The 27,076-nt window shown below is 41.5% G+C and overlaps 1 protein-coding gene across 3 annotated transcripts in view; it reads left to right on the top strand.

Annotated features, from left to right (window-relative positions):
- brf1b (BRF1 general transcription factor IIIB subunit b) overlaps positions 1-27,076 on the top strand; it is a 445,784-nt gene that overhangs the window by 241,891 nt on the left and 176,817 nt on the right. For all 3 annotated transcript variants that reach the window (XM_073039442.1, XM_073039443.1, XM_073039444.1), the window contains one exon: positions 16,192-16,341. In XM_073039442.1, coding sequence (XP_072895543.1) covers positions 16,192-16,341 — 150 coding nt within the window. The remainder of the gene's footprint in view (positions 1-16,191; positions 16,342-27,076) is intronic.

Here is a 27,076-nt window from a genome sequence, read left to right as displayed (position 1 = left end):
TCTATTTGCGACTCCCAAACCAGTGATCTCCGGCCACCATGAAGGACAAGGGCAGTAAATACATGGCAGTAAGGGGAATTGTGCTGGGCCAGAAGGGGTTGTTTCTGTGCTTTATCTCTAAATAAAATAAAAATATGGATGGCCAGAAAGAAGTAAGTTAACTGACAGCATAACCCACTGAGTTCCTCCTGTGTTTTCTTTTGCTTTAGGCATGTTATTGTCATATTTAATAGCAGGTTCCAGAAACTTTTTTTTCAAGCTCTTTCTTGGGTGGACAGATTCAAAGTTCAAAGTAAAATTTATTGTCAGAATACATACATGTGACTACATAAATCCCTGCAAATCTTTTTCCTGAGAATCTATAGAGCAGTAACTGGAAACAGGATCAATGAACAACAAGCTGTGCAAATGCAAATATAAATAAATAGTAATAAGTTACGGGAACCTGAAATAACAAGATAAAGAGTTGTTATAGTGAGATCCTTGGTTGTGGGAACATCAGAAATAGAATGAGTGTAATTATCTTCTTTTGTTCAAGAGCCTGATGGTTGAGGGGTAGTAACTGTTCTTGAATCTGGCGGTGCGAATCCTGAAGTTCTAGTACCTTCTACCTGTGAACAAGTGAAGCTCATTGCTTGGGTGTTTAGGATCTTTGATGATAGAAACTGTTTTTCTATGACAACATTTTATATAGATGTTCTCAATGGTTGGGAGAGTTTTACCCATGATGTATTGGGTCAAATCCACTACCTTTTGTAGGATTTTCTCTTCAGTGCAGCCAGTCAGTGCGCTTTCCACCACACATCTATAGAAGTTTGTTAAGGTTTTTGATGACATGCCGAATCTCCACAGACTCCTAAGGCAGTAGAAACACTGGTTCCTTGCAATTACATTTATATGAAGGGTCTAGGACAGGTCCTCTGAGATAGTGAAAGATTCAAGGATGTGCTAAAACCCTTCTTGATAAATTAATTTCCTGACTGACTCATGGGAATTCCTAGCTCATGACTACTTAAGACGGAGAAGGAACATTTAGTTCTTAAGAATCATTAGTTCACATTTCAGGCACACAAAACCCTACTGTAAACAGCAGATTAAACACTCCCTCTCTGAACACCTATTTGCCCATCCTGTCTGAGACATTATGTAAATTGGTAAATTGGTTTATCGTTGTCACATACTGAGACTACATCCACACTAGACCGGATAATTTTGAAAACGCCAGTTTCGCATAAAAACGATAGGCGTCCACACTATGCGTTTTTAAAAATATCTCTGTCTACATTGAAACAGAGATTTTGGTGAATCTCCTCCAACTGTGCATGCGCAGGACACATCTACCGAAAACAAGCGACGTGTTTGGTGTGGAATCTCACCGTAAAAGTGCCCGTTTGTGTAGTTCTCGCGCAGGAGAACTTAAAAGTAAAAAAAATACTGGAGCATACAGAGGCAACTGACAGGAAGTTCATGGACAGATTGACCCGGCTGACGACGAACATTGAAAAACTGACTAACTCTGTTGCATTAATAAAGCACCTTGTTAAATGTATAAAACATGTTTGCATCAGTGTTATCTTGTATTTCCATACAATGTTGCATTAGGCTGTTACACATCTATTGTCAGAGAAGTACTTGCATAAATAGGGTAAACCACCTTCATACACGCAAGGACAGAAAACAGGGCAAAATGAGTATACTTATTTATTCAGTAAGTTATGGGTCAAAGTATTTGGTGAGTACATTTCTAACTCTTTTGGCTTCAGTTTCTTTGCCGTCCGTTCTGAAATTGTTAGGTTGCGTTCAAGAAAACAATGAAATAGCATGCTGCCGTCTGACAGCGTTTTCAGAAGTCTCCGGTTACACTGACCACACTGATCTGCCCCAGCAGTGTTTTCAAAACTACCCACCCTGGAAAACGTTTCTGAAAAGCTCTGGTTTCGGGGGACGAAAACGCCGTTTTAGTGTGGACGGAGGGTAAAAACGAAGAGAAAAAGCTTTGGTTATGGATTTATTCAGCGTAGTGTGGGCGTAGCCTGAGGTACAGAGAAAATCTTCTTGCATACTGTTGATACAGATCATTGAGGTAGTACAAGGGAGTGCAGAATAAAGTGTTACAGTTACAGAGAAAGTACGGTGCAGGCAGACAAGGTACAAGGTCATAACGAGGTAGATTGTGAGGTCAAGAGTCAACCTTGTACTAGGAGAGGATTCAATAGTCTTATAATAGCTGGGTAGAAGCTGTCTTTGAGCCTGGTGCTATATGCTTTCAGACATTTAATTTAAATAAAATAATTAAATCCTTAAGGAGAGAAAAGATTAAATATAAAGGTAAGCTAGCCAATAATATGAAGGAGGATACCATAAGTGTTTTCAGACACCTAAAGAGTAAAAGAAAGGTGAGAGTGGATATTGAACTGCTGTAGAGGTTGTAATGGGGAACAAAGAAATGGCGGATGAACATAATAAGTATTTTGTATCAGTCCACACTGTGGAAGACGCCAGCAATATGCCAGATAATCAAGAGTGTCAGGGAGCAGAAGTGAGTGTAGCTGCTATTACTAAGGGGCAGATGCTTAGAAAGCTGAAAGGTCTGAAGGTAGATAACTCGTGGACCAGGTGGATTACACTGTAGGGCTCTGAAAGAGGTATTTGAAGAGATTGTGGAGGCATGAGGCATTAGATCTTTCAAGAATCACTAGATTCTGGAATGGTTCTAGAGGAAAACAGCAAATGTCACTCCATTACTTAAGAAGTGAGGGAGGCAAAAGAAAGGAAATTATAGGCCATTGAGCCTGACTTCAGTGATTGAGCCCGTTAATAAGGATGTGCTTGGAATCACATGATAAAATAGGCCAAAGTCAGCATGGTTTCAAAGAGAAATCTTGCCTGACAAATCTGCTGGAATCCTTCGAGGAAATAACAGACAAATGAAAGTCAGTGCGTGTTGTTTAATTGGATTTTCAGAAGGCTGCTAAACAAGATGAGAACTCATAGTATTACAGGAAAGATAATATCATGGATAGTAGATTGGCTGACTGGTAGGAGGCAAAGAGTGTGTATAAAGGGGGGCCTTTTCTGGTTGGCAGCTGGTGACTCATGATGTTCCACAGGGATTGGTGTTGGGACTGATTCTTTCATGTTATAATTTGAATGATGGAATTGATGGCTTTGTGGCCAAGTTTGTGGATGATACAAACTTAAGGGGCTGGTATTGTTGAGAAAACAGGGAGTCTACAGAAGGACTTAGACAGTTTAGAAGAATGGGCAAAGATGTAGCAGATGGAATACAGTGTAGGGTCATGCAATTTGGTAAAAGGATAAAGACATAGACTATTCTTTAAACTGGAAAAAGAATCAAAAATCAGAAGTATAAAGTGTGTTTGATGGCTCTGGGTCTGTACTCACTGCAGTTTAGAAGAATGAAGCAACACATGCAAAATGCTGGAGGAACTCAGCAGGCCATGCCAGAAGAATGAAGGAGGATTTCAGTGAAACCTATTGACCATTGAAAGACCCAGATAGAGTGGATTTGGAGAGGATGTTTCATATAGTGGGGAGTCTAGATCCAGTGTGCACAGACTCAGAACAGAGATGAGGAGGAATTTCTTTAGCCAGAGGATAGTGAATCTAGAATTCATTACCACAGACGGTCATGGAGGCCAAGTCATTAAGTATATTAAAAGTGAAAGCTTATAGGTGCTTGATTAGTAAGGGTGTCAAGGTTATGGGGCGAAGGCAGAAGAATGGGATTGAGAGGCAAAATAAATCAGCCATGATGGAGTGGCAACTGAATTGCCAAATGTCCTAATGCTGCTCCTATGTCTTATGGTCTTATTAGCCTTATTTGTCATGTGTACTTTGAAACTTGAATGGCAGAACAAACTTGATGGGCCAAGTGGCCTGATTCTGCTCCTATGTCTTTTGGTATTATGGAAACATACAGTGAGATGCATCAATGACCATCACAGTCTGAAATGTGCTGGGGCAGCCCACAAGTGTCACCATACTTCTCGTGGCAACATAGCATGCCCACAACTCACTAACCCTAACCCATACATCTTTGAAATGTGCGAGGAAACCGGAGCACCTGGAGGAAACCAACGTGGTCACGAGGACAATGTACGAACTCCTTAAAGACAGCGGCAGGAATTGACCCGCGATCGGTGATCACTGATGCTTTAAAGCATTACACCAACTACTACACTACTATACCATGCTGGGGAAGGGTAGAAGAGAGAATGTTCAGGATGGGTGTGGTCTTTGATTATGCAGGCTGCTGTACTGAGGTAGTCATGTCCTTTTGGTGGAAGAGCGTGCAATTCTCACATCAATCTCAAGGGTTACCTCATCAGAATCAGGTTTACTGTCACCAGCATATGTCATGAAATTAGTTAACTTAGCATTTTTCTATGATAAATATAGAAAGCAATAAAGAAATACAGTAAATATATATGTATATTAAATAGCTAAATTAAAAACAGTAGTGCAAAAACAGAAATAATGAAGAAAAAATGAGGTACTGTTCATGGGTCCAATGTCCATTTAGAAATGGGATGGCAGTGGAAAGTAGCTGTTCCTGAATCGCTGAGTTTGTGCCTTCAGGCTTCGGTACCTCCTTCCCGATGCTAACAGTGAGAAGAGAGCATGTCCTGGGTGATAGGGGTTCTTAGTAATAGAGGCATCATTCCTTGATAATGTCTTTGATACTATGGAGTCTAGAATCAGGACGTAGCTGACTGTTTTACAACTTTCTGTAGCTTCTTTCGATCTTGTGCAGTAGCCCCCCGCCCCATTCAGCCTGTGATTCAGCATGCTCTCCACGGTACATCTGTAGAAGTCTTGAGTGTTTTAGGTAACAAACCAAATATTGTCAAACTCCTATTGAAATATAGATGCTGTTTTGTCTTCTTTATAGCTGTATCACCATTGAATCTAGGAAATAGCCCTATGAAGATGCAAACCCTAATGTTTGAACTGCTTACACATACTGTAGCTTCAGTACCACTGCGTTTGTGAAGGAGAACTTTGGCCATCAGTGATCCTGCTGTTGGTTTTAAATAAACATAAACTAGCCACCCACTTGAATTGCTCGTTAAGTTATAACTAAAGTGTGAAAGCAAAAAAAAAAGAGGAAAGACTTGCATTTAAGTAGAGACCATGAAATCTTTTCAGTATTGTTGTTAAATCTCAGAAACAATAGGCAATCGAGATTCTCAAGCAAATGAGGAAATAAAAGAAATTAGTATTGGTGAAGAAATAATAATGGAAAATGATGTGCCTGATAACCTGATTTGTTAGTTTTCTTGTGTGAGGGAGGGTGTTGGGGATTTGGGGTTTGATGTCCTTGTCGCTGTTTGGCATAATTTGTTAGTTTTTTTGCATGGGGTGGGGGGGTTTGATGATCATGTTGCTGTTTGGCATAATTTGTTAGTTTTTTTGCATGGGGTGGGGGGGTTTGATGATCATGTTGCTGTTTGCGAGATTTATTTTTTGTGTGTGGGGGGGGGGGGGTTGATGTTTTACTTTGAATGACTTCCATAGCTTTTTTCTGTTTCCATGGCTATCTGGAGAAGACAAACCTGAGAGTCGTATACTGCATACATGCTGTGATAATAATGAACCTTTGAACCAATATTTTCCAAGGACCTGTTCACATCCCAGAGGTTTGAAAGAGGTGGCTGTGAAGATAAAATTTGTTAAAATTCTTTATCGAGGGGGATCTTCTTCATTCAAAGGATAGTACAAGTATGGAAAGAGCTGCCAGTGAATTGGTGGATGTGGGTTTGGTACTAACATTTAAGACAAGTTTGGATAAGTTCATGGATGGAAAGGGTGTGAAGGGCTATGGTCCAGGTGTGGATTGAGGGGGCTAGACAAACTAACTGTTTGGTAGACTAGTGGACCAGAGGGCCTTTCTTTGTGCTAAGAACCTCATGACTCTTAAGGAGGCATTCAGTCGAAAATTCTCTGGCTTCTGGAATGGTTTGTATAGATTAGAAGGTGCCAAATATGACCACGTTATATAAAAGAGACAAAGATACAATGGACAACACCTATTGCCCTGATGTAGGCGGTTGGGAAATTGTGAAATATACAAAAGAGGAATTCATATGTAAACACTTGGCAAGCAATAATATGATTGAAGAGAGTTATCATGCATTTACAGTATGAAACCAAAATCATACTTAACTCATTGGTATTCTTTGTGGATGTATCCAGTAGAGCACTAGATACTCTATGGGGAGGGTTAAAACTAATTTGACAGAGGGATGGGAAACTGACTGACAGGGTTGAGGAAGGGGGAATGGTATACAAGCAGAGGCAGTGTATATTGAGACTATCAGGATGGGACAGGCAGATGATAGGGCAACATTGCAGTCAGTAGGATGAGTTGCAGTGTAGCAGGGGGACAAAATTGAAATGGGTAACAAATACAGGATTGAAGGTGTTATATTCAATACATGCAGTATACAGAATGAAGTAAACACGAGGAAATCTGCAGATGCTGGAAATTCAAACAACACACACAAAATGCTGGTGGAACACAGCAGGCCAGGCAGCATCTATAGGGAGAAGCACTGTCGACATTTCAGGCCGAGACCCTTCGTCAGGACTAACTGAAAGGAAAGATACTAAGAGATTTGAAAGTAGGAGGGGGAGGGGGAAATGTGAAATGATAGGTGAAGACCGGAGGGGGTGGGATGAAGCTAAGAACTGGAAAGGTGATTGGCAAAAGGGATACAAAGCTGGAGAAGGGAAAGGATCATGGGACGGGAGGCCTTGGGAGAAAGAAAGGGAGAGGTGGGTGCACCAGAGGGAGATGGTGAACTGGCAGAGTGATGGGCCGAGAGAGAGAAAAAAACAAACAACTAAATATGTCAGGGATGGGGTAAGAAGGGGAGGAGGAGGAGGAGGATGAAGTAGATGATTTTAGTACAGTTAGAGATTGGTGAGTATGACATGGGCATCACTGAGTCATGGCTGAAAGAAGATTATAGTTGGGAGCTTAACATCTGAGGATATACATTGTATTGAAAGAACAGGCATGTAGGCTGAGGGGGTGGTGTGACACTGTTAGTAAAAAATAAAATCAAAGAGGTGACATAGGAATCGGAAGATGTAGAATTGTTGTGGGTAAAGTTAAGGAACAGTAAGGGTAAAAGATTCTTTTGGGAGTTATATACGGGCCTCAGAACAATATAACCATATAACAATCACAGCACGGAAACAGGCCATTCCGGCCCTCCTAGTCCGTGCCGAACTCCTAATCTCACCTAGTCCCACCTACCCGCACTCAGCCCATAACCCTCCACTCCTTTCCTGTCCATATACCTATCCAATTTTACCTTAAATGACACAACTGAACTGGCCTCTACTACTTCTACAGGAAGCTCATTCCACACAGCTATCACTCTCTGAGTAAAGAAATACCCCCTTGTGTTTCCCTTAAACTTTTGCCCCCTAACTCTCAAATCATGTCCTCTCGTTTGAATCTCCCCTACTCTCAATGGAAACAGCCTATTCACGTCAACTCTATCTATCCCTCTCAACATTTTAAATACCTCGATCAAATCCCCCCTCAACCTTCTACGCTCCAATGAATAGAGACCTAACTTGTTCAACCTTTCTCTGTAACTTAAGTGCTGAAACCCAGGTAACATCCTAGTAAATCGTCTCTGCACTCTCTCTAATTTATTGATATCTTTCCTATAATTCGGTGACCAGAACTGTACACAATATTCCAAATTTGGCCTTACCAATGCCTTGTACAATTTTAACATTACATCCCAACTTCTGTACTCAATGCTCTGATTTATAAAGGCCAGCGTTCCAAAAGCCTTCTTCGCCACCCTATCTACATGAGACTATGTAGGAACTATGTATGCACTGTTATTCCTAGATCTCTCTGTTCCACTGCATTCCTCAATGCCCTACCATTTACCCTGTATGTTCTATTTGGATTATTCCTGCCAAAATGTAGAACCTCACACTTCTCAGCATTAAACTCCATCTGCCAACGTTCAGCCCATTCTTCTAACCGGCATAAATCTCCCTGCAAGCAAGAAAAGGGGTATGGACAACTATAGTTCAGGTACAGGTCAATGGGACTAAGCAGAATAATAGTTTGGCATGGTGTAAATGGGCCAAATAGCTTATTTCTGTGCTATAATGCTCTATGACTTCTTGATAAATGTTAATAGAATGAGTTATGGTCAGATTGGCAGTCTTGGGGAGTGGAGTACTGAAGGGATTGATGTTTGGGCCCCAATTCTTCACAATCTATAGCAATGAGTTAGCTGAGATACCAGGTGATATTACGCCTGGGTGACCCATCCCTCATATACTGTAAATTCTGTCCCTCTCTAATTTTCTTTCTTCCACATATCTGCTGTTTACAGTTGGGTTGCCATAAATTCACAGTCACCGGCAGCCAACAAAAGGCTGGTCTTCCGTCCATGCTAGTATCTTTCCTGTAGTACCAAGGGCTCTTATCATTTTTAGCAGCCTCGTGTGCAACGTCATGTCAAAGGCGTTCTGAAACTCCAAGTAAACAGCATCTACTGATTCTTTGTCTATACTGTCTGTTATTTCCTTGAAGAATTCCAAAAGATTTGTCAGGGAAGATTCCCCCTTAAGGAAACTATACTGACTTTGGCCTTGCAGTGCCTTGATCATGATAGTTTAAATCCAAGTGAATGTGCGGAGCCTGGTAACTGCTGCTGAACCTGTCTTCATCTGATGGCTTTTGGGTAGTCTAGATGCTGAGGATGGTCCTTGATGAAGGATCTTGGCCAGGGACGTTGACTGTTTATTCCTTTCCTTAGATGCTGCCTGACCTGCTGAGTTCCTCCAGCATTTTGTGTGTGATGCTCTGGATTTCCAGCATCTGCATAATATCTGTGTTTATATTGATGATTGTCATTATTATTTCCCCAAACCTTTCCTCTGAGACCCTGGCCAGTCTCACTGTAGCCCTGAGACAATAACTGGATATGGACAGCAGGGTGGGGTAAATTTTCCACCATACAGATACCATGAACCTAGTGAAACCAACGGGGTATTATTATGGAGAATAATGGGAATTGTGAATGCTCTTAACAATAGCAGCCTATTGTTCTTTAATTAGCCCCATTATTAGTACAATAATTTTATTTTTGAGGCTCCTAAATCACATTAGAGGAACAGATGCATTCAGGTTAAAAAGCATAAGAATCTCCATTGTGCTATTTTCTCAAGTAATGTGGTAAAAAAAAACTAGAAATAAGTGATTAAAGACATTAGCTTTATATGTTATATATACATTGAGACATTGAAGCATACAGTGAAATGTGACTTTTGTGTCAATGACCAACATAGTTTGAGGATGTCCTAGGGGTGGGGGGGGGGGGGCAGCTTGCATGTGTCACCACACTTCTAGTCCCAGGATAGCATGCCCACAACTCTCTAACCCTAAACTGTACGTTTTTGTAATGTGAGAGGAAACTGGAACACCCAGAGAAAGCCCACTTGTTCATGGGGAGGCCAACGCCTTACTAACTGCAGTGGGAATTAAACCCTGATCGGTTATCATTGGCACTGTAAAGCATTGTGCTAACTGCTACGTTATGTGCTGCCCTTTTTCTTTTAAAGGCATAAAGATCTCCACTGTACTCTTTTATTTAGAAATGTGATCATAATTAATTAAAAAGAAGAAACGTAAATGCCTTTTTTTTATTCTATCTTCATCACCGGACACTTTAAAGTTTGTTTTAAATGTAGTGACTGATGATTGCAGTAGCCTTCTATTCCATGGCAAGTTTCCACAGTTAGCAATACTACAAGCCAACAGATTACATTGTTTGAGTTCGGCCAGTTGTCAACCACTGCATCGGAAGGGCTCCCACCATGTTCACCTTTAACATTTGATCAGCCTAATGTCCACCTGTATTGTAGCATCCTGTCAGTTATCTGTAATCACCAGAACAGGGTTTGGCGATGAGACATCTTGGCCATCCAGTTGACAACCTCGCAAAGAGGTATCATGTATATTCAGACTGATCTCTGACATTTCTCACCACCATGTCCAACTACGCTGATCCCAGGCACTGTGGTTTGTATATTATCTGGCCATCCTTCCCACTTGTGAGCTGACTAGTACTTCTCCCTCAGTGGGGTAAGAGGCTGGGAGTGCTTCAGTTTTCCATGTTACCCTTGGGCTAATATGTGTGTACACTTGGAAGTTTGAAAGACTGTAAGACCACAAGACAGTGCAGAATTAGCTCATTCAGTAACCAGGTTTAGGGTGTGGTTACTGATATCTGAAAGACTGTAAGACCACAAGACAGTGCAGAATTAGCTCATTCAGCCCCTCAAGTCTGCTCTGCTATTCATTCATGACTGATTTATTTTCCCTTTCATCCCCATTTCCCTGCGTTCTCTGCATAACCTTTAATGCTAATCAAGAACCTATGAACCTCCACTTTAAGTATACCCAATGTCTTGGCCATGGCAATGAATACCACAGATTCACAACCCGCGAATCAGAATCAGGTTTAATATCACCGGCATATGTCATGAAATTTGTTAACTTAGCGGCAGCAGAAATTCCTCCTCATCTTTGTTCCAAAGGGATGTCCTTCTATTCTGAGACCCTCTAGTCTTAATTCTCCCTCTATAGGAAACATGCTCTTTATGTCCACTCTCTCTAGGCCTTTCAATATTAATTTCTTCCCTCACTGAACATGGAATCTGAGCCCAGCTTGATCTGTGACTCTGCCATCAAACAAAGGGTGTATTTTTTTGTATAATTAGAGATTCTATTGACACGTATTGACTCATTAGCACCAGCTTTTTGAAATTCTACTAATGTCAAGGATCTTTCATGAGCTTTTGATTCTTGACTTATTCCAACGCATTAATGAGTTTAGTTTCACCTTGATCGTGGAGAGCATGCATCGAGAGGAGAGAGGAGGCAGTAATGTTAGCTTTTCAATGTCTATTAATCACACACTTGTTTTAAATTCAGATTAACGCCATTGCTAGTTTCTCAGAATCACGCTGTTACTATCACAGGTGAAATCCTGCCTAGCAACTGCTAGCTCTTAACCATGTAAATTATTACTTTTTCCCCATGATATTTATTGACATAATATCCAGTTTTTTTCTCTGTGCTATGTTATCCTCATGACCTAATCTTTTTACCTGAACGGTTTACCTCTTACTTGTTAGGAACCTTTTGCTTGCTTCTGTCCTGAGTCTCAGAATCAGGATCATGTTTATTGTTACTGATGTATGTAGTGAAATTTTTTATTTTGCGGCAGCAATATAGACTGAAGATACGATTAGCTTTAATTGTCACATGTACAATGAAATATACAGTGAAATGAGTTGCTTGTGTCAACGGCCAACAGTACGAGAATGGTGGGGACAGCTTGCAAGTGTTGGTCATTGACATGAATAAGGCATTTCACTGTGTATTTTGATATATATGTGACAAATAAAGCTAATCTTTTTTTAACATGCTGTTCAAAAGGTTATTATGGATGCAGTTAGACTGTTTCCTCTGATTGAATAATGGGAAAAGTTAGTCATGAGGGGCTTCAGTAAAAAATTTCTTGAGGGTGAATTTGAGGGAAGCTTTAGACCTGAGTTCCAGATTGTTCGGCCGCAAGGATTGGCCATGGCAGAGGTGCTGCATTTGGGTAAGTTATTTCCGAAGCAGAGGTTGATGCAGAGGTGAGACCTAGTCTCGGGCTCATGCTATTATTTTTGGACTGCTATAGCAATGAATAAGCACAGAGATTTCAGTGTTGTGAACCTCATGGTTCAGCCAGCGTGATGTGTCTGGTTAAAAATGGCTTCAATCACTGCAGGGTTGAGGGAGTGAAAACTCAGGCAGGGTTCATGACCTCGCTCGTGATACAAGTGCCTTGGCTGGGCTAGAAAGCTTCTCGGCTGGAGGGTGTGATGGTGGGGCAGAGAGTGATCCTAAAATTTGTTTCTGTGCTGCGGAAACTAAATAGACAAAATGTCATTCATAAAGTGAAACAGGGTGTTCATTGAGGTAGAAGCTGAACTTGGGCTCCAGGGATTGCTGGTGTTGGAGCTGGCGGCAGGTCTGACCATGCAGACGTTTGAAAGTGAACATTATAGTATCAGAAAAATGAAGAAAGTGAGTGTGACATCGGAAAAGGCTCGTTGCAGCCCAGCCACAGCTTGTCATTTGAAACCGCCTGATGTTGTTTGACAGGACACTCAGTCTTGGAGCAATCCAAGGAGAAGTTCTATATATTGCATACTCCCATTTATATACAAACCTTAATGTTCCCTTCATTCTCCTGCAGAGTGCAAACAGGGGTCCATTCTTCCATACACACACAGCTTCACAGTTCAGCCCTCCTGGGGATTAAGGTTGCTAGCTCCTGATTGAATGTGTTCTCGCTGCTACCATCAGGCTGGGGGGTACAGAAGCCTTAGGTCCCACACCACCAGGTTCCAGAGCCATCAGGCTCCTGAACCAGAGTGGATAACTTCACTCATCACAACGCTGAACTGATTCTACGGGCTTTCACAAATAAATGATGTGAGGCATTTTATGTTTAAGAAAAGCCATAACAACTCATTTATTGTACTCCAAAAACTGAACACGAAGCGCGATAGCAGAACTTCACATATTTACACCATTTCATCAGACCAGCCTCTTAAAGTGAACCCAACTCGATGTTGGTGGTTGTGAATTATGTACATTACCCTACACAACGATCCACAGGATCACTTTTTACACCTCTTGTTCAGAGTATTTTTCATTTGCACAGTGTGCTTTCTTTTGTACGTTGGCTGTTTGTCAGTCCTGGTCCGTTTATGTATAGTTTTTCATAAAATTCTATTTTAATTTCTCCCTGTAAATGCCTGTAAGAAGATGTACCTCGAAGTAGTACATGGTAACATATGCGTACTTTGATAATAAATTTACTTTGAACAATGAACTTTGAGGTTTTATCAGATAGCCTCCTGCTAACTGAATTATCCTCGACGCCTACCATATACCTGTTGGGAGAAACGCTGTTGTTTAAAATTCATGGTTTTTCTCCTTGCTTGTTTGTAGCAGTAAACAGGACATCCTTAGGTTGTGCTGATAACACAAACGACCAGTTTCATTGTATGCTTCAATGTACATGTGATAACTACATCTGAATCTGTCTAATTATCAGTTCCTATAATTTCAGGTCAGTCCTAAGGATTTGCAACCATACTAAAATGGGATGGTGGGCCAGTCCAGTGTGCCAGGGTAGCCAATATACCAATCCAATTCACTTTGCTAAGAAGGAGGGGTAGTACTTCAAACTCCTGATGGTCATTGGCAGACATATGCCATGTCAGTAGCATCCAGTGGAACTGAGTACCCTGGAGAGCTCTGGCATTGAGGGCTAATTCACTCTACCGTGCTACAGGGAAATGGAGACCCAGATTGCCTGGTTGTGGCCTTCCTATAATTTCACAGTCATAGAGCACTACAGTACTACACTAACCCAGGTAAATCTCCTCTACACCCTCTCCAAAGATTTCACATCCTTCTATAATGAACTGAATGCAACATTCCAATTATGGTCTAACCAGAGTTTATTAGTTTATTTTAATCTGTTTCACTAAGATGCCATTTCATAAGGTATCTTCTGCTGCAATAGCATTGTGTGTGTGTGTGTGTGTGTGTTTGTTTGGAATTTGGTTGACAGTTCCGAATCTGCATTGCAGTGACATGAAACCAGCTCTCCAAACTGAACCCACAGCTCTGCTCCTTTTAACAGTCACGTGATGCCATTCATTAGCAACAGAATATTTGGGCCTAATGTGATGTGCGCTATCGCTCGACGGATCACTTGCATTCGCTCATCCCCCTCTAATCCCTTGCACAGTCTCTTCCTGCTCCGGCTACAATTTAATGCAAAGAGCAGCTGGTGCCAGAGTGATTCTAAAAATCCTGTCATCAGTCTGAGAAGCTCTTGAGCAAAACAGTTCCACAAATATGTCCAACCTCTTCTGCTGGCAAACAAATTCACTGGGGATTGCAGTACAACAGCATTGGATATTGTCACATCCTTATGCTCCCTTATCATTAATGGCTATGTCAAGTCAGATGGGGCAGACTTACTAGAGGGTCTCAGCCCCTGAGAACAAACCAGTACAATAATGGAGGTGTTGAATGAAAATCCATTCTATCATGATACTCTAGCAGTTGTATAACTTTCGAATCCTAATTGTGTAATCTCTGTCCCCTTCCTCTTCTCTCTTTTCATTCCCCATTCTGGTCCCCCTCTTATCCCTTCTCTTCTCCTCACCTGCTCATCACATCCCTCTGGTGCCCTCCTCTTTACCATTCTCCCATGGTCCACTCTTCTCTCCTGTCATATTCCTTCTTCTTCAAACCTTTACCTTTTCCACCTATCATCTCTCAGTTTCTCACTACATCCCCACTCACCCACATTCCTCCTCACCTGATCTCACCTATCACCTGCCAGCTTCTACTCCTTCCCCTCCCTCCACTTTCTTATTCTGGCTTCTTCCCCCTTCCTTTCCAGTCCTGATGAAGGGTTTCAGCCAGAGACATCAACTCTTTATTCCTTTCCACAGCTCCTTGGTAGGTTGCAAGAGGTTACACAACAAAATGTATGTGTGCTCTGTGTGTTGTGTAAACTCTTGCTTAGCAGGAGATCAAATCTTCAGGACGAGTATTTGAAAATTAAGTAACTTCAGCGCAAGTTAAAGTAGAGCTCAGATTTTGCCCCATCTCGAAAGCTAGATGGAAGTGGAAAAGCACTGGGAGAAATAAAAGACAGACATATGTGTTATTGTTATAGAATATCTTTAGAATGCTACATCAGTGTGTTTCTGCTTTTTTTGTACAGTCTGTCCTAAACATTACATCATTGTGTTACTTTCCTGTTCTGCTTGTGGTTGGCTTTAGCAGTTTTTGCAGATCAGTATTTTTGAATAATGTTGTAATTGAGTGTGACATTCTCAAGTACAGCTCTAATAGTGGATAGTCAGAGATTTTTTTCCCCCAGGACAGAAATAGCTAATATAAGGGGGGAGGGCTTAGAAATCATAGCCATAGCTCTCTATTTTTCTAAGCTCCATGTACCTATGCAAAAGTCTCTTAAAAGACCCTATCGTATCCGCCTCCACCACTGTTGCCAGCAGCCCATTCCACGCACTCACCACTCTCTGAGTAAAAAACTTACCCCTGACATCTCCTCTGTACCTACTCCTCAGCACCTTAAACCTGTGTCCTCTTGTGGCAACCTGGGAAAAAGCCTCTGACTATCCACACGATCAATGCCTCTCATCATCTTATACACCTCTATCAGGTCACCTCACCACCTCACTAACCTCCATCACCCTCACCATCTCTGTAATCTCCATCATCCTCACCACCTCACTAACCTCCGTCATCCTGACCATCTCACTATTCTCCATCATCCTCACCATCCTGGACATGCCCTCTTCTCATTGCTACCATTCAGGTGAGGTGCAAGAGGCTTAAGACACACACTCAATGATTCAGGAAAGCTTCTTCTCCTGCACCATCAGATTTCTGAAAGGTCTATGAACACTGCTTCACTATTCTTTTTCTTTTTTTGTATTTTGCATATCTTTGTATTTTTATGTCTTTAAACTGTACTGCTGCTACAAAACAAAATATTTAAAATCAGAATCAAAATTAAGTTTATAATCACTGCTATATTGTCATGAAATTTGTTGTTGTGAAGCTTTGGTACAGTGCAAGACAAAAATTACTGCAAGTTGTAATAGAAAATATAATAAATAGTGCAAAAGAGAAATAGCAAGGTAGGATTCATGGGGTCATGGACAGTCCTGAAATCTGTTGATGGAGTGGAAGAAGCTACATACAATTATATAGTTCTATAATACACACACACACGCACACGCACACGCACACGCACACACACACACACACATAATTGAGACTTAAAGTGATTTTTTATGTATTGCACAGTACTGCTATGCAGTAATAAATTTCACAACATAAGTCAGTGATAATAACCCAGATTCTGTTCTGATTGTTCCTGTTCTGCTTTTTACTGGGGCAATATCTGAGGGTCTCAGATCGTAGCACATTTCCACACTCCACCTACTCTGTTGTTGGTCTTCACTACTCCCTTCCCATTCTAACATTCCTCCCTTTTCCTACAGATCCCTGTTTATACATTCCCCGGTTTGCGCATATGCTGGAGTTCGGCAACAGGAATCACGAGGTGTCAATGACTGCCCTGCGACTGTTACAGAGGATGAAGAGAGACTGGATGCACACAGGCCGACGGCCTTCGGGTCTTTGCGGAGCAGGTACTTCGCCCGTGTCCATCACCCTCGCTCCTACCTTAACCCTTCACCTTACCCCTTGTTCTTTTTGTCTCACAGTCTCTCTCACCTTTGCCCCTTCCTCTTTCCCCCTCCCCAATCCTCATCTCCCCTTCACTCTCCAATACCTTCATCATCTCTGTTACCATCCTGACAGCAACTCTATTTCCTGGAGTTCTCTCATGCAAGCTCAACTAAAAAAGTAAATAGATCAGTTGTCTGGAGCAAAAAGCAAACCGCTGGAAGAACTAGGTCATGGAGGCAACAGGATGATCGATGTTTGTGACTGAGATCCTGCATCAGGACAGGGTCATCATATAAACCACTGAGATCATTTACATTGAGTGCTACCACTAGAAAATAGCATCCATTACCTAGGACCCCAGTCATCCAGGCCATGCTGTCTTCCCACTGCTACCATCTGGCAGGAGGTACCATACCACCAGGTTTGGGACAGTTATTACCCTTCATCTATCAGGTCCTGAAACGGTCTGGACATCTTTGCTCACCTCAACACTGAACTGATTCCACAACCTACAGACTCACTTTCAAGGACTGCCTACAACTCATCTTCTCAGCATTTTGAAGTTTGTCTTCTTTTGCACATTTGTTGTTGATCATCTTAATTTGTGTATGTATTTTTTGTAAATTCTGTTTATTTCTTTACTTTTTCCTGTAATTGCCTGCAAGAAAATGAATCTCAAGTTAGTATATGGTTAACTTGGAACATTAAACTTATACTAACCTATCTATATCAGATTGGAAGTACTGTGAACAAAGGATGGGAAGGCAGTGGAAAAGGTGCAGAAATTATTTCTATGGGTTATCGATGAGAAATTGGTCCCTCATCTACTGTGGCGCTCTGGTTTCCGCACACGTTCAAATGATATATGATTTAGGTTTAGGGTTAATAAGTTGTGGGCATTTTATTTTGGGAACAATTGTGGGCTCCTATTAACATATCCTCAGACTATGTTGGTCACTGTCACAATTAGTACATTTTGCTTCAAATAGTATATTTTGCTGCATGTTTCAATATTTCAATGTACATGTGACAAATAAAACTAATCAAACACAAAGTACACTGCAGATGCTGGGGTCAAATCAACACGTACAAACAAGCTGGATGAACTCGGCAGGTCGGGCAGCATCCGTTGAAATGAGCAGTCAACGTTTTGGGCTGAGGCCCTTCGTCAGGACTGAAGAAGGAGGGGGCAGCGGCCCTATAAAGAAGGTGGGGGAGGGTGGAAGGTGCCAGGTGAAAAACCAATCAGAGGAAAGATCAAGGGGTGGGTGAGGGGAAGCAGGGAGGGGAGAGGCAGGAGAGGTGAAGAAGGAATCTAAGGGGAAAGCACTATGGGTAGTAGAAGAAGGCAGAATCATGAGAGAGGTGATAAGCAGCTAGAAGAGGAGGCAGAGTGAAAGTGGGATGGGGGAAGGGAGAGGGAGGGAATTACCGGAAGTTGGAGAATTCGATGTTCATACCAAGGGGCTGGAGACTACCCAGATGGTATATGAGGTGTTGCTCCTGCAACCTGAGTTTGGCCTCATCATGGCAGTAGAGGAGGCCATGTATGGACATATCCAAATGGGAATATGAAGCAGAGTTGAAGTGAGTGGCAGCCGGGAGATCTTGTCTGTTGTGGCGGATGGAGCGGAGGTGCTCAATGAAGCGGTTCCCCAATCTGCGTCGGGTCTCACCGATGTAGAGGAGGCCGCACCGGGAGCATCGGATGCAATAGATTACCCCAACAGACTCACAAGTGAAGTGTTGCCTCACCTGGAAGGACAGTTTGGGGCCCTGAATGGTGGTAAGAGAGGAGGTGTAGGGATAGGTGTAGCACTTACGCTTGCAGTGATAAGTACCAGGTGGGAGATCTGTGGGGAGGAACACGTGGACCAGGCAGTCACGGAGGGAACAATCCCTGCGAAAAGCAGAGAGGGGTAGAGAGGGAAGGATGTGCTTAGTGGTGGAGTCCTGTTGAAGGTGGCAGAAGTTGCGGAGGATAATATGCTGGATCCAGAGGCTGGTGGGGTGGTAGGTAAAACTAATTTTATCTTTCTAGTTGATCTGGATCCTGTTTTAATCTTCGACTACCTTAACCTCTGTCACCATACACTAATTTGGTGTCATCTGCAAACTTAGTAATCATGCCACCGTATCATTAAATCTTATCCATATCTCATTCATATCATTAAAACATATGTCAAAAGGTAACCCAGCATCAATCCATGCAGAACGTCACTGAAATCTGATTAAAAAAGAATCTTCCACTACTACCACTGCCTCTTCCTACCGAGACAATTTTGCATCCAATTTCCAGACTCAGTTGAATGGAATCTTTTCAGAATTGAGGAAATTTTGGAAGATCTCAAGCAATTCATTCAGTCTTTCAGCAGCCACTACTTCTTCAAGTTCTAGCATGCTGGTCTTTAGTTTTTGGTGTTGAAAGTGGTTGCCAAACCTTCAGTCTTAGTGCTTTACTTTTTTTCTTCTTCAGTGATGCTAATTATTTTTGCTCATTAATTTTCTGATATAGAATTACAGTATGGCAGCACAGACATCTATTCCGTACTGAACTGTAATTCTACCTAGTCCCATTGACCCGCACCTTGACCATTGCCCTCAATACCCTTCTATCCTAGTACTTATCCAAACTTTTCTTAAATGTTGCATTTGAACCTGTTTTCACCACGTTCATTGGCAGCTTGTTCCACCCTTACACCATCACTGAATGAAGAAGATCCCCATCAGATTCCATTTAAATATTTCTCTTTTTAACCTAGAGTCATACAGTATAGTCAGGCTTTTTGTATCTTCTATGAAGAATACTAAATATTTGTTCAAAGGCTGTGCAATTTCCTATTTCCCTTTATTAATCCCCCATCTCTTCCTCTAAGGGACAAACATTTACTTTAAGTGATCTCATGTTATATCCTTGCCAAATTTCTGTCAGTTTTTGATGTTTCTTGCTAATGTGTTCAGATAATCTATTTTCTCCCTCTGACATCTTCTTTATTTATTCTTTATTGGCTGTAAGCATTTATCAGTCTTAGGTCAACCACTAATCGTCGCAATATTTTATGCCTTTTCTTTCAGTTTAATACCATCTTTGTCAATCTTTTAGCTTGCTACGGAGGGGTTATCTTTACTTCTCCATGGGAAATATTTTTATTGAGAAACGTGAAATATTTGCTCATAAAGTCATAGAGCAATACAGCAGAGAATTAGACTCTTTGGCACATCTCATCTGTGCCAAACTGTTATTTTGCCTAATCCCATTGACCCACAGCTGGACCATATCTCTCCGTACCCCTCTCATCCATGTGCTTATCCATTTTTCTCTTAAATGTTGCAAACTGCCACTACTTAACTTCTGTCTTATCTTTAAATATACGTTTCCCTGTCCTCTTTAGCCAACCCTGTCTCCAAAGCTTTGTTGGAAAAAGAGAGAGAGAGGGATACCACTTCTACCTCTTCCAACGATTCTGAGTGAGGCATAGAGAGATCTGTATTTACTGACAATTACCTTTATTGTTCAAACTAACAAATACGTGAATTCATACACTAAATACCTTGTGTGCACACCTGCTAAGTATCCCTGACTCTCCTAGATAGTCAAAGAATAGCAAAGGTATTACCCAGGCGGAGGAATTTACGCTGGCCAGGCGCTCCTTGTTCCTCGTGGTCCCAATTCACTCTCCACGTGCTTCACGCAGGGTTCTTCTCGCTTGTATCTGCGATGGTTATTCTTCGAAGTTACCGCCACTGGCGCACACAAAATATCCACTTTTATATCCATTGCTTATCAATTCAAATGTCGCATTCCCATGTCATTGGCCGCAGGTCATGTGTCTGGCCTTTAACACCTGGTCATTGGCTCTGGTCCAAAGCAGCATCCATCTATTGTCCTCTTCCCATCAAGGGTCAGTTGCTGACTCATGGCTCTTTGTTCTCAGTCAGCAATGAGCTCGAATCACCTCAGGCATTCACAAGTCTGCATGTTATAGCCAACCAAAGAACACCTCACAAACAACTCCTTGTTTGGAAATGACCTCCAGTCCAGCAGATTACCTGGTCTTTGTGTCTTCTTTAAAACACTAATCAAGTCCAGCATGTCAAGCTCACAAAATGGAGAATCGAGTGTCTTCACAAAATGGCAGCCTCCATCCCCCAAGCACACGGCAAGAACAAAGACTGTTTCCACTGTCCTTGATTCATTTGAATTCACTGATTTGAAGATTGTCATTCTTTCTGGCCAACAGCTTCAAAAACATATTTGTTTAAGTCAGTGGTTTCAGACCAATTCTCCATCTGAATGTGGAATTAGACTGTGAGACCATAAGATATTTTAGCAGAATTAAGCCATTTGGCCCATCAAGTTTACTCTGCCATTTCATCGTGGCTGATCCAATATTCATCTCCTACCTTCTCCCGATATTCCTTCATACCCTGAACAGTCAAGAATTCATCAACCTCTGCCTTAAATATACATGAAGAATTGGCCTCCACAGGTGCTTGTGGCAAAGAATTCCACAGATTCACCACTCTCTGTGTAAAAAAATTCCTCCTCATCTCCATTCTAAAAGGACGCCCCTCTATTCCGAGGCTGTGTCCTCCTGGTCCTAGACTCTCCCATTGTAGGAAACATCTTCTCCACATCCACTCTATTAAGGCCTTTCACCATTCAATGGGTTTTAATCCCTTACTCTTCTTAATTCTAGTGAATACAGGCCCAGGGCCATCAAACATGCTTCATATGGCAAGCCATTCAATCCTGGAATGGCTTTTATTCCCACTCTTTGCCTCCCACCAATCAGCAACTGTTTTATCCATGCTAGAATCTTTCCTGTAATACCATGGGCTCTTGGCTTGTTAAGCAGCCTAAGGTGTGACAACTTGTCAAAGGCCTTCTGAAAATCCAAGTACACAACATCGACCAATTTTACTTTGTCTATCCTGCTTGTTATTTCTTCAAAGAATTTCAACAGATTTGTCAGGCGAGATTTTCTGTTGAGGAAATCGTGTTGACTACAATTTATTTTATCATGTTCCTCCAAGTATCCTGAGACCTCATCCTTAATAATCGACTCCAACATCTTCCCATCCACTGATGTCAGACTAACTGGCCTATAGTTTTGTTTCTTCTGTCTCTCTCCCTTCTTGAAGAGTGGAGTGACATTTGCAACTTTACAGTCTTCTGAAACCATTACAGAATCTAGTGATTCTTGAAAGATCATTGCTAATGCCTCCACGATCTCTTCAGCCACCTCTTTCAGAACACTGGGGTGTACACCATCTGGTCATGTTGACTTATCTACCTTCACACCTTTCTATTCCCAAGAACCTTCTGTTCAGTTATGGTAACTTCACACTGTTCACGCCCCCTGACACCTGAAAATTCCACCACATTGCTTGTGTCTTCTGCAGTAAAGACTCAAGTAAAATACTTACTCAGTTCATCCGCCATTTCATTGTCCCTCATTACTACCTTTCCAGAAATGAGAGAATCTGCGGATGCTGGAAATCTAAGCAACACACACAAAATGCTGGAGGAACTCAGCAGGCCAGACAGCATCTATGGAAAAAAGTACAGTTGGCTTTTTGGGCTGAGACCCTTTGGCAGAACCGCTCTCTAGCATCATTTTCCAGCAGTCCAATGTTCACTCTTGCCTCTCTTTTACACTTTATGTATCTGAAGAAATGTTTGCTATCCTCTTTAATATTATTGGCTAGCTTACTTTCATATTCCATTTTTAGCTTAATATTCCATTTTTTAGTTGCCTTCTGTTGGTATTTGAAAGCTTCCCAATCCCCTAACTTCCCACTAATTGTTGCTCTATTATATGTCCTCTCTTTGGCTTTTATTTTGGCTTCGAATTCTCTTGTTAGTCACAATTGTGTGATCTTTCCTTTAAAATATTTCTTCCTCTTTGCAATATATATATCCTGTGCCTTCTAAATTGCATCCAGAAATTGCTGGTGTTGGAGCTGGTATTATCCCTACCAGTGTTCTTTTCCAGTCAGTTCTGGCCATCTCCTCTCTCATGCCTCTGTAATTTCCTTTACTCCGCTGTAATACTGATACATCTGACTTTTGCTTCTCCTTCTCAAAGTTCATGGTGAATTTGCTGATATTATGATCAGATTCCCTAAGGGTTCTTTTACCTTAAGCTCTGTAATCAATTCTGGTTCATTGCACAACACCCAGTCTGGGATATCAGATCCTCTGATGGGCTCTAAGAAGTCATCTCGTGGGAACTCTAGATATTTCCCCTCCTGGAATCCAGCACCAACCTGATTTTCCCAATCTACCTGCATATTGAAGTCCCCCATGACTATTGTAACATCGCCATTTTGGCGTACATTTTCTATCTCCCGTTATAATTTGGAGGCCACATCCTCACTACTGTTTGGGGGTCTGTATATAACTCTCATCAGGGTATTTTTACTCTTGCAGTTCCTTAGCTCTATGCACAATGAATACCTTCTGACCCTATGCCATCTCTTTCTAATGATTTGATTTCAGTTTTTACCAACAGAGCAACACCATCCCCTTTGTCTTCATGCCTATCATTTCATCAAGCTCCCAGCTATAATCTTCTAATTATAGTATTCTAATCATTCTCTTCCCAATGCTCCTGATTAATCTCATTGCAAATGACCACTTCAAAGATACCCTGATCTTTTCTACAACAGAAACACTGAACATAGAACAGTGCAGACAGTATGTGTCCTTTGGCCCGTGATGTTGTCCTGTCCTTTAACATACTCTAAGATCAATCAAACCCTTCCCTCGCACATAGTCTTCTGTTTTTCTGTCATCTATGTGCCTAAGAGTCTCTATGAGGAGGAATTTCTTTTGCCAATGGGGGGTGAATCCATGGAATTCATTGCCACAGACAACTGTGGAGGCCAAGTCATTGGGTATATTTAAAGTGGTGGTTGATAAGGTCTTGAATAGTTAGGGCGTCAAAAGCTACAGAGAGAAGGCAGAAGAATGAGGTTGAAAGGGAAAATAAATCAGTCATGATGGAATGTCAGATCAAGCATTATGGGCTGAATGGCCTAATTCTGCTCATATGTCTTATAAATGTCCCTAATGTATCTGCCTCTACCACTATCCCTGGGTGCATGTTTCACCCACCACTTTCAGTGTAAAAACAACTTAACTCAGACTTCCATCCTATATTTTCCTCCAATCACTTTAAAATTATGCCCTCTTGTATTAGCCTTTTCCACCCTGGGTAAAATTCCCTGGCTTTCTTCTCGATTTATGCCTCTTATCATCTTGTACGCCTTATCAAGAGTCCTGAATACTCTGTAAATTCATCCTCAAGACTGCCTTTGCCAATTTGACTTGTCCAGTTTATACAAAAATTATAGTTGCCCGTGATTATTGAAATGTGTTTCTATTATTTGTTCATTTTGTATACTGTGCTGCAGTATAGTTCCTAGCAGGTGGCCTTTCTGTTTCTTATCTCAATCAATCTAAAATGTCACTTCTCCATTTCCCCCTGCAGAGATGCTGCCTGATCCAATGAGTTCCTCCAGCATTTTGTTGCTTCAGATTCTAGTATCTGCAGTCTCTTGTGTGTCAATGCTACATCTTGATCTTCTGTGCTCAGATGATTTCTCAGTGCTGTAAAGACAGACCATTCCAGCTCCTTTCACAAGTGTGACATTAGCAATCATTTCGAGTGGACTAGAATGTAAAAAGCAAGGATATAATGCTGAGGCTGTATAAGGCACGAGTCAGACCACATTTGGAGTATTGTGAGCATTTTTGGGACCCCTATTGAAGAAAGGATGTGCTGATATTAGAGAAGATCAAGAGGAGGTTTTACAAGTATAATCCCGAGAATTAATGGTTAAAATATGAGGAATGCTTGATGGCTGTGGGACTGTGCGTGCTGGAATTTAAAAGAACATCGTGGGCCATAGGGCCTGTGTTGAGGGAAAAATCTCATTTAAACCTACTGAATATTGAAAGGCCTAGATAGAGTGAATATGCAGAAGAGGTTTCCAATTGTGGGAGAGTCTGGGACCTGAGGGCATAGCTTCAGCATAGAAGGACACCCTTTAGAACAGAGATGAGGAGGAATTTCTTTAATGAGATGGTTGTGAGTCTGTGGAATTCATTGCCAGAAACGGCTGTGGAGGCCAAGTCATTGGGTATATTTAAAGGTTGATAAGAACTTGATTTGTAAGGGGGTGAAAGGTTATCAGGAAAGGCAGGAGAATGGGGTTGAGAGGAAAAATAAATTAGTTATAGGAATGGCACAACAGACTCGATAGGATAAATGGAGTACTTCTGCTGCTAGGTTTTATGGTCTTACGGTTTTTTCTGTCCCCCCTTCTGAAATGTCAGGGACGTTAGAATTTTTCTGACTTGGTCACTTTGTAGCCATAATGAGATCTTACCAATGTTTTGCTTTTTGTTCTATTCATTCATCTATCTATCTTATTCTGAAAATCTGAATTTACTGCATGAGGGAAAACTAAAGTGGCTTTGGTCTGTAAACGCTGATATGTGCCTGTGTGAGTTTAGTGTGAATTATAAAGAGGATTTGACAGGGTAAGTGTGAAGAGGTTGTTTCCTCTTATTTGGTAAAGCAAGGCCAGGAATCATAAATATAAAGTAATTTCTCATAGATCCCATGGGGAATTCAGAAAAAAGTCTTCTCCCAGTACATGTTGAAAATATAGAATTCACTACTGATAGTAATTGAGAGGATTTTATTATTTTTAAAATTAAACTCTATTCATAGAAATATATACAGGAAATACAATACGATCAGGTCATTTCTGTCTTTAATTACAGATTAAAAGTTAGCTTTATTTGTCACATATATATCAAAATATGCAGTGCAATGCGTAGTTTGCATCAACAGCTAACACAGTCTGAGGATGCTGAGAGTCAGCATGCTTCCAGCACCAACATAGCATGCCTACAACTCTATAACCCTAACCTGTATGTCTTCAAAATGTGGGAGGAAACTGGAATACCCAGAAGAAATCCACGAGGTCACGGGGAATATATTCATAACCCCTTTATCATCTCTGGAGATACCAGACGTAGTGGGGAGGCGTCCTTTCAGAAGGGGTGAGGGGAGTGGAGAAGGCAGCACCTGATGTGGTGTCAGCAGTGGAAATGAAAAGGTTGAGAGAGGGTTAAGGGTCTGAAGGGGTGACCATGAGGAAGGAGCGTGTTGGAGATTGGAGAAAGGGCCGTCAGTGTGGAAGTGGGGGTCTTGTGACCTTTTGAACTATTCACCCATCAGTTATTTGAGAAGCAGGTAGAAAGGACCCAGCTTGTGTTCAGGGGGCAGCAGGACTGAAAGCCTGAGGTAAAATGTATAAGAGATTAATTGACGTAAAAGATGATGGCAATGGACAAAGAGACGTAGATGGTAACAGTTGAATTATTATTTGAAAATTTTGAGCTCCTTGCTGAATCATAAAGACTATGATTTTTTTTGAGCATTTATGTGCTTTTTTCTTTAGTTTAATGAGCTTAATCTGAGTTGCAATTAAATATTAGAGAATGTCAACATTGTCGTCTCTGCAAAAATACTCCAGAGCTACTTGGATAAGTGAGCAAACTGTGTATCCTCTCCCACAGCAGCCTCTCTTGGACTGAGGTGCAAATTAGAGGCATGAGCCTGAAGCCAGCCCGTTGGTCCACCATATACATGCTCATCTACACTAATCCCATTTGTATGCATTAGGATATAGAATTGTACAGGCCCCATGGGCCACAATGTCTTACTGACCTTTTAACCTACTCTAAGAACACTCTAGCCATTCCCTCCCACATATACTCCAATTTTCTTTCATTCGTGAGCCTAGGAGTTTCTTAAATGTTCCTAATATATATATGCCTGTACCACCACCTCTGGCAGCGTGCTCCATGCACCTACCACTCTAACATTCTCCCTATACTTTGCTCCATTCCTCTTAAAATTATGCCCCCTGGTATTATCCAGTTACACCCTAGGAAATCATCTCTGGTTATCCATTCTATCAGTTCCTTTTATCATCTTGTAAGCCTCTGTCAAGTCACCTCTCATCCTCCTTCGGTTCGAAGAGGAAGCCTGAGTTCACTTGACTTATCCTTATAAGATATGCTCTCTAATCCGGGCAGCATCCTGGTAAATCTCCTCTGCACTCTAAAACTTTCCTATAATGGGGTAACCAGAACAGAACAGAATGCTCCAAGCATGGTCTACCCAGAGTTTTATAGAGCTGCACCACTGAGCACATTTGCAAGGAGCACTCTTGCAAGAATGCAGGATCTATTATCATGTCCCCGTCCCCCCCCCCACCACCACCACTATCCAGTCCATGCTCGCAGCTTGCTGCTGTCAACAGGAAGGAATCTCACACCACCAGGTTCAGGAACAGTTATTATACTTGAACCAGAGAGGACTCACCCCAACACTGAACTGATTCCACAACTTATGGATTCTCTTTAAGTATTCTGCACTCATATTCTCAATATTTATTGCTTATTTATTATTATTATTATGATGTCTTTTGTATTTGTGCAGTTTGGTGTATCTTGAATATTGATTGTACGTCTGTCTCTGACATGTGAGGCTTTTCATTGATTCTATTGTGTTTCTAGCTATTTACTGTGAATGCCCACAAGAAAGGAATCTCAGGGTAGTATATGGTGACATATATGTACTTACATAATAAATTTACTTTGAACTT

Source organism: Hemitrygon akajei, chromosome 3 (assembly GCF_048418815.1).
Source record: "Hemitrygon akajei chromosome 3, sHemAka1.3, whole genome shotgun sequence".
NCBI lineage: Eukaryota > Metazoa > Chordata > Chondrichthyes > Myliobatiformes > Dasyatidae > Hemitrygon > Hemitrygon akajei.
The sequence above is the reverse complement of the archived record's forward strand: the minus strand, read 5'-3'. Positions and strand labels throughout refer to the sequence as shown.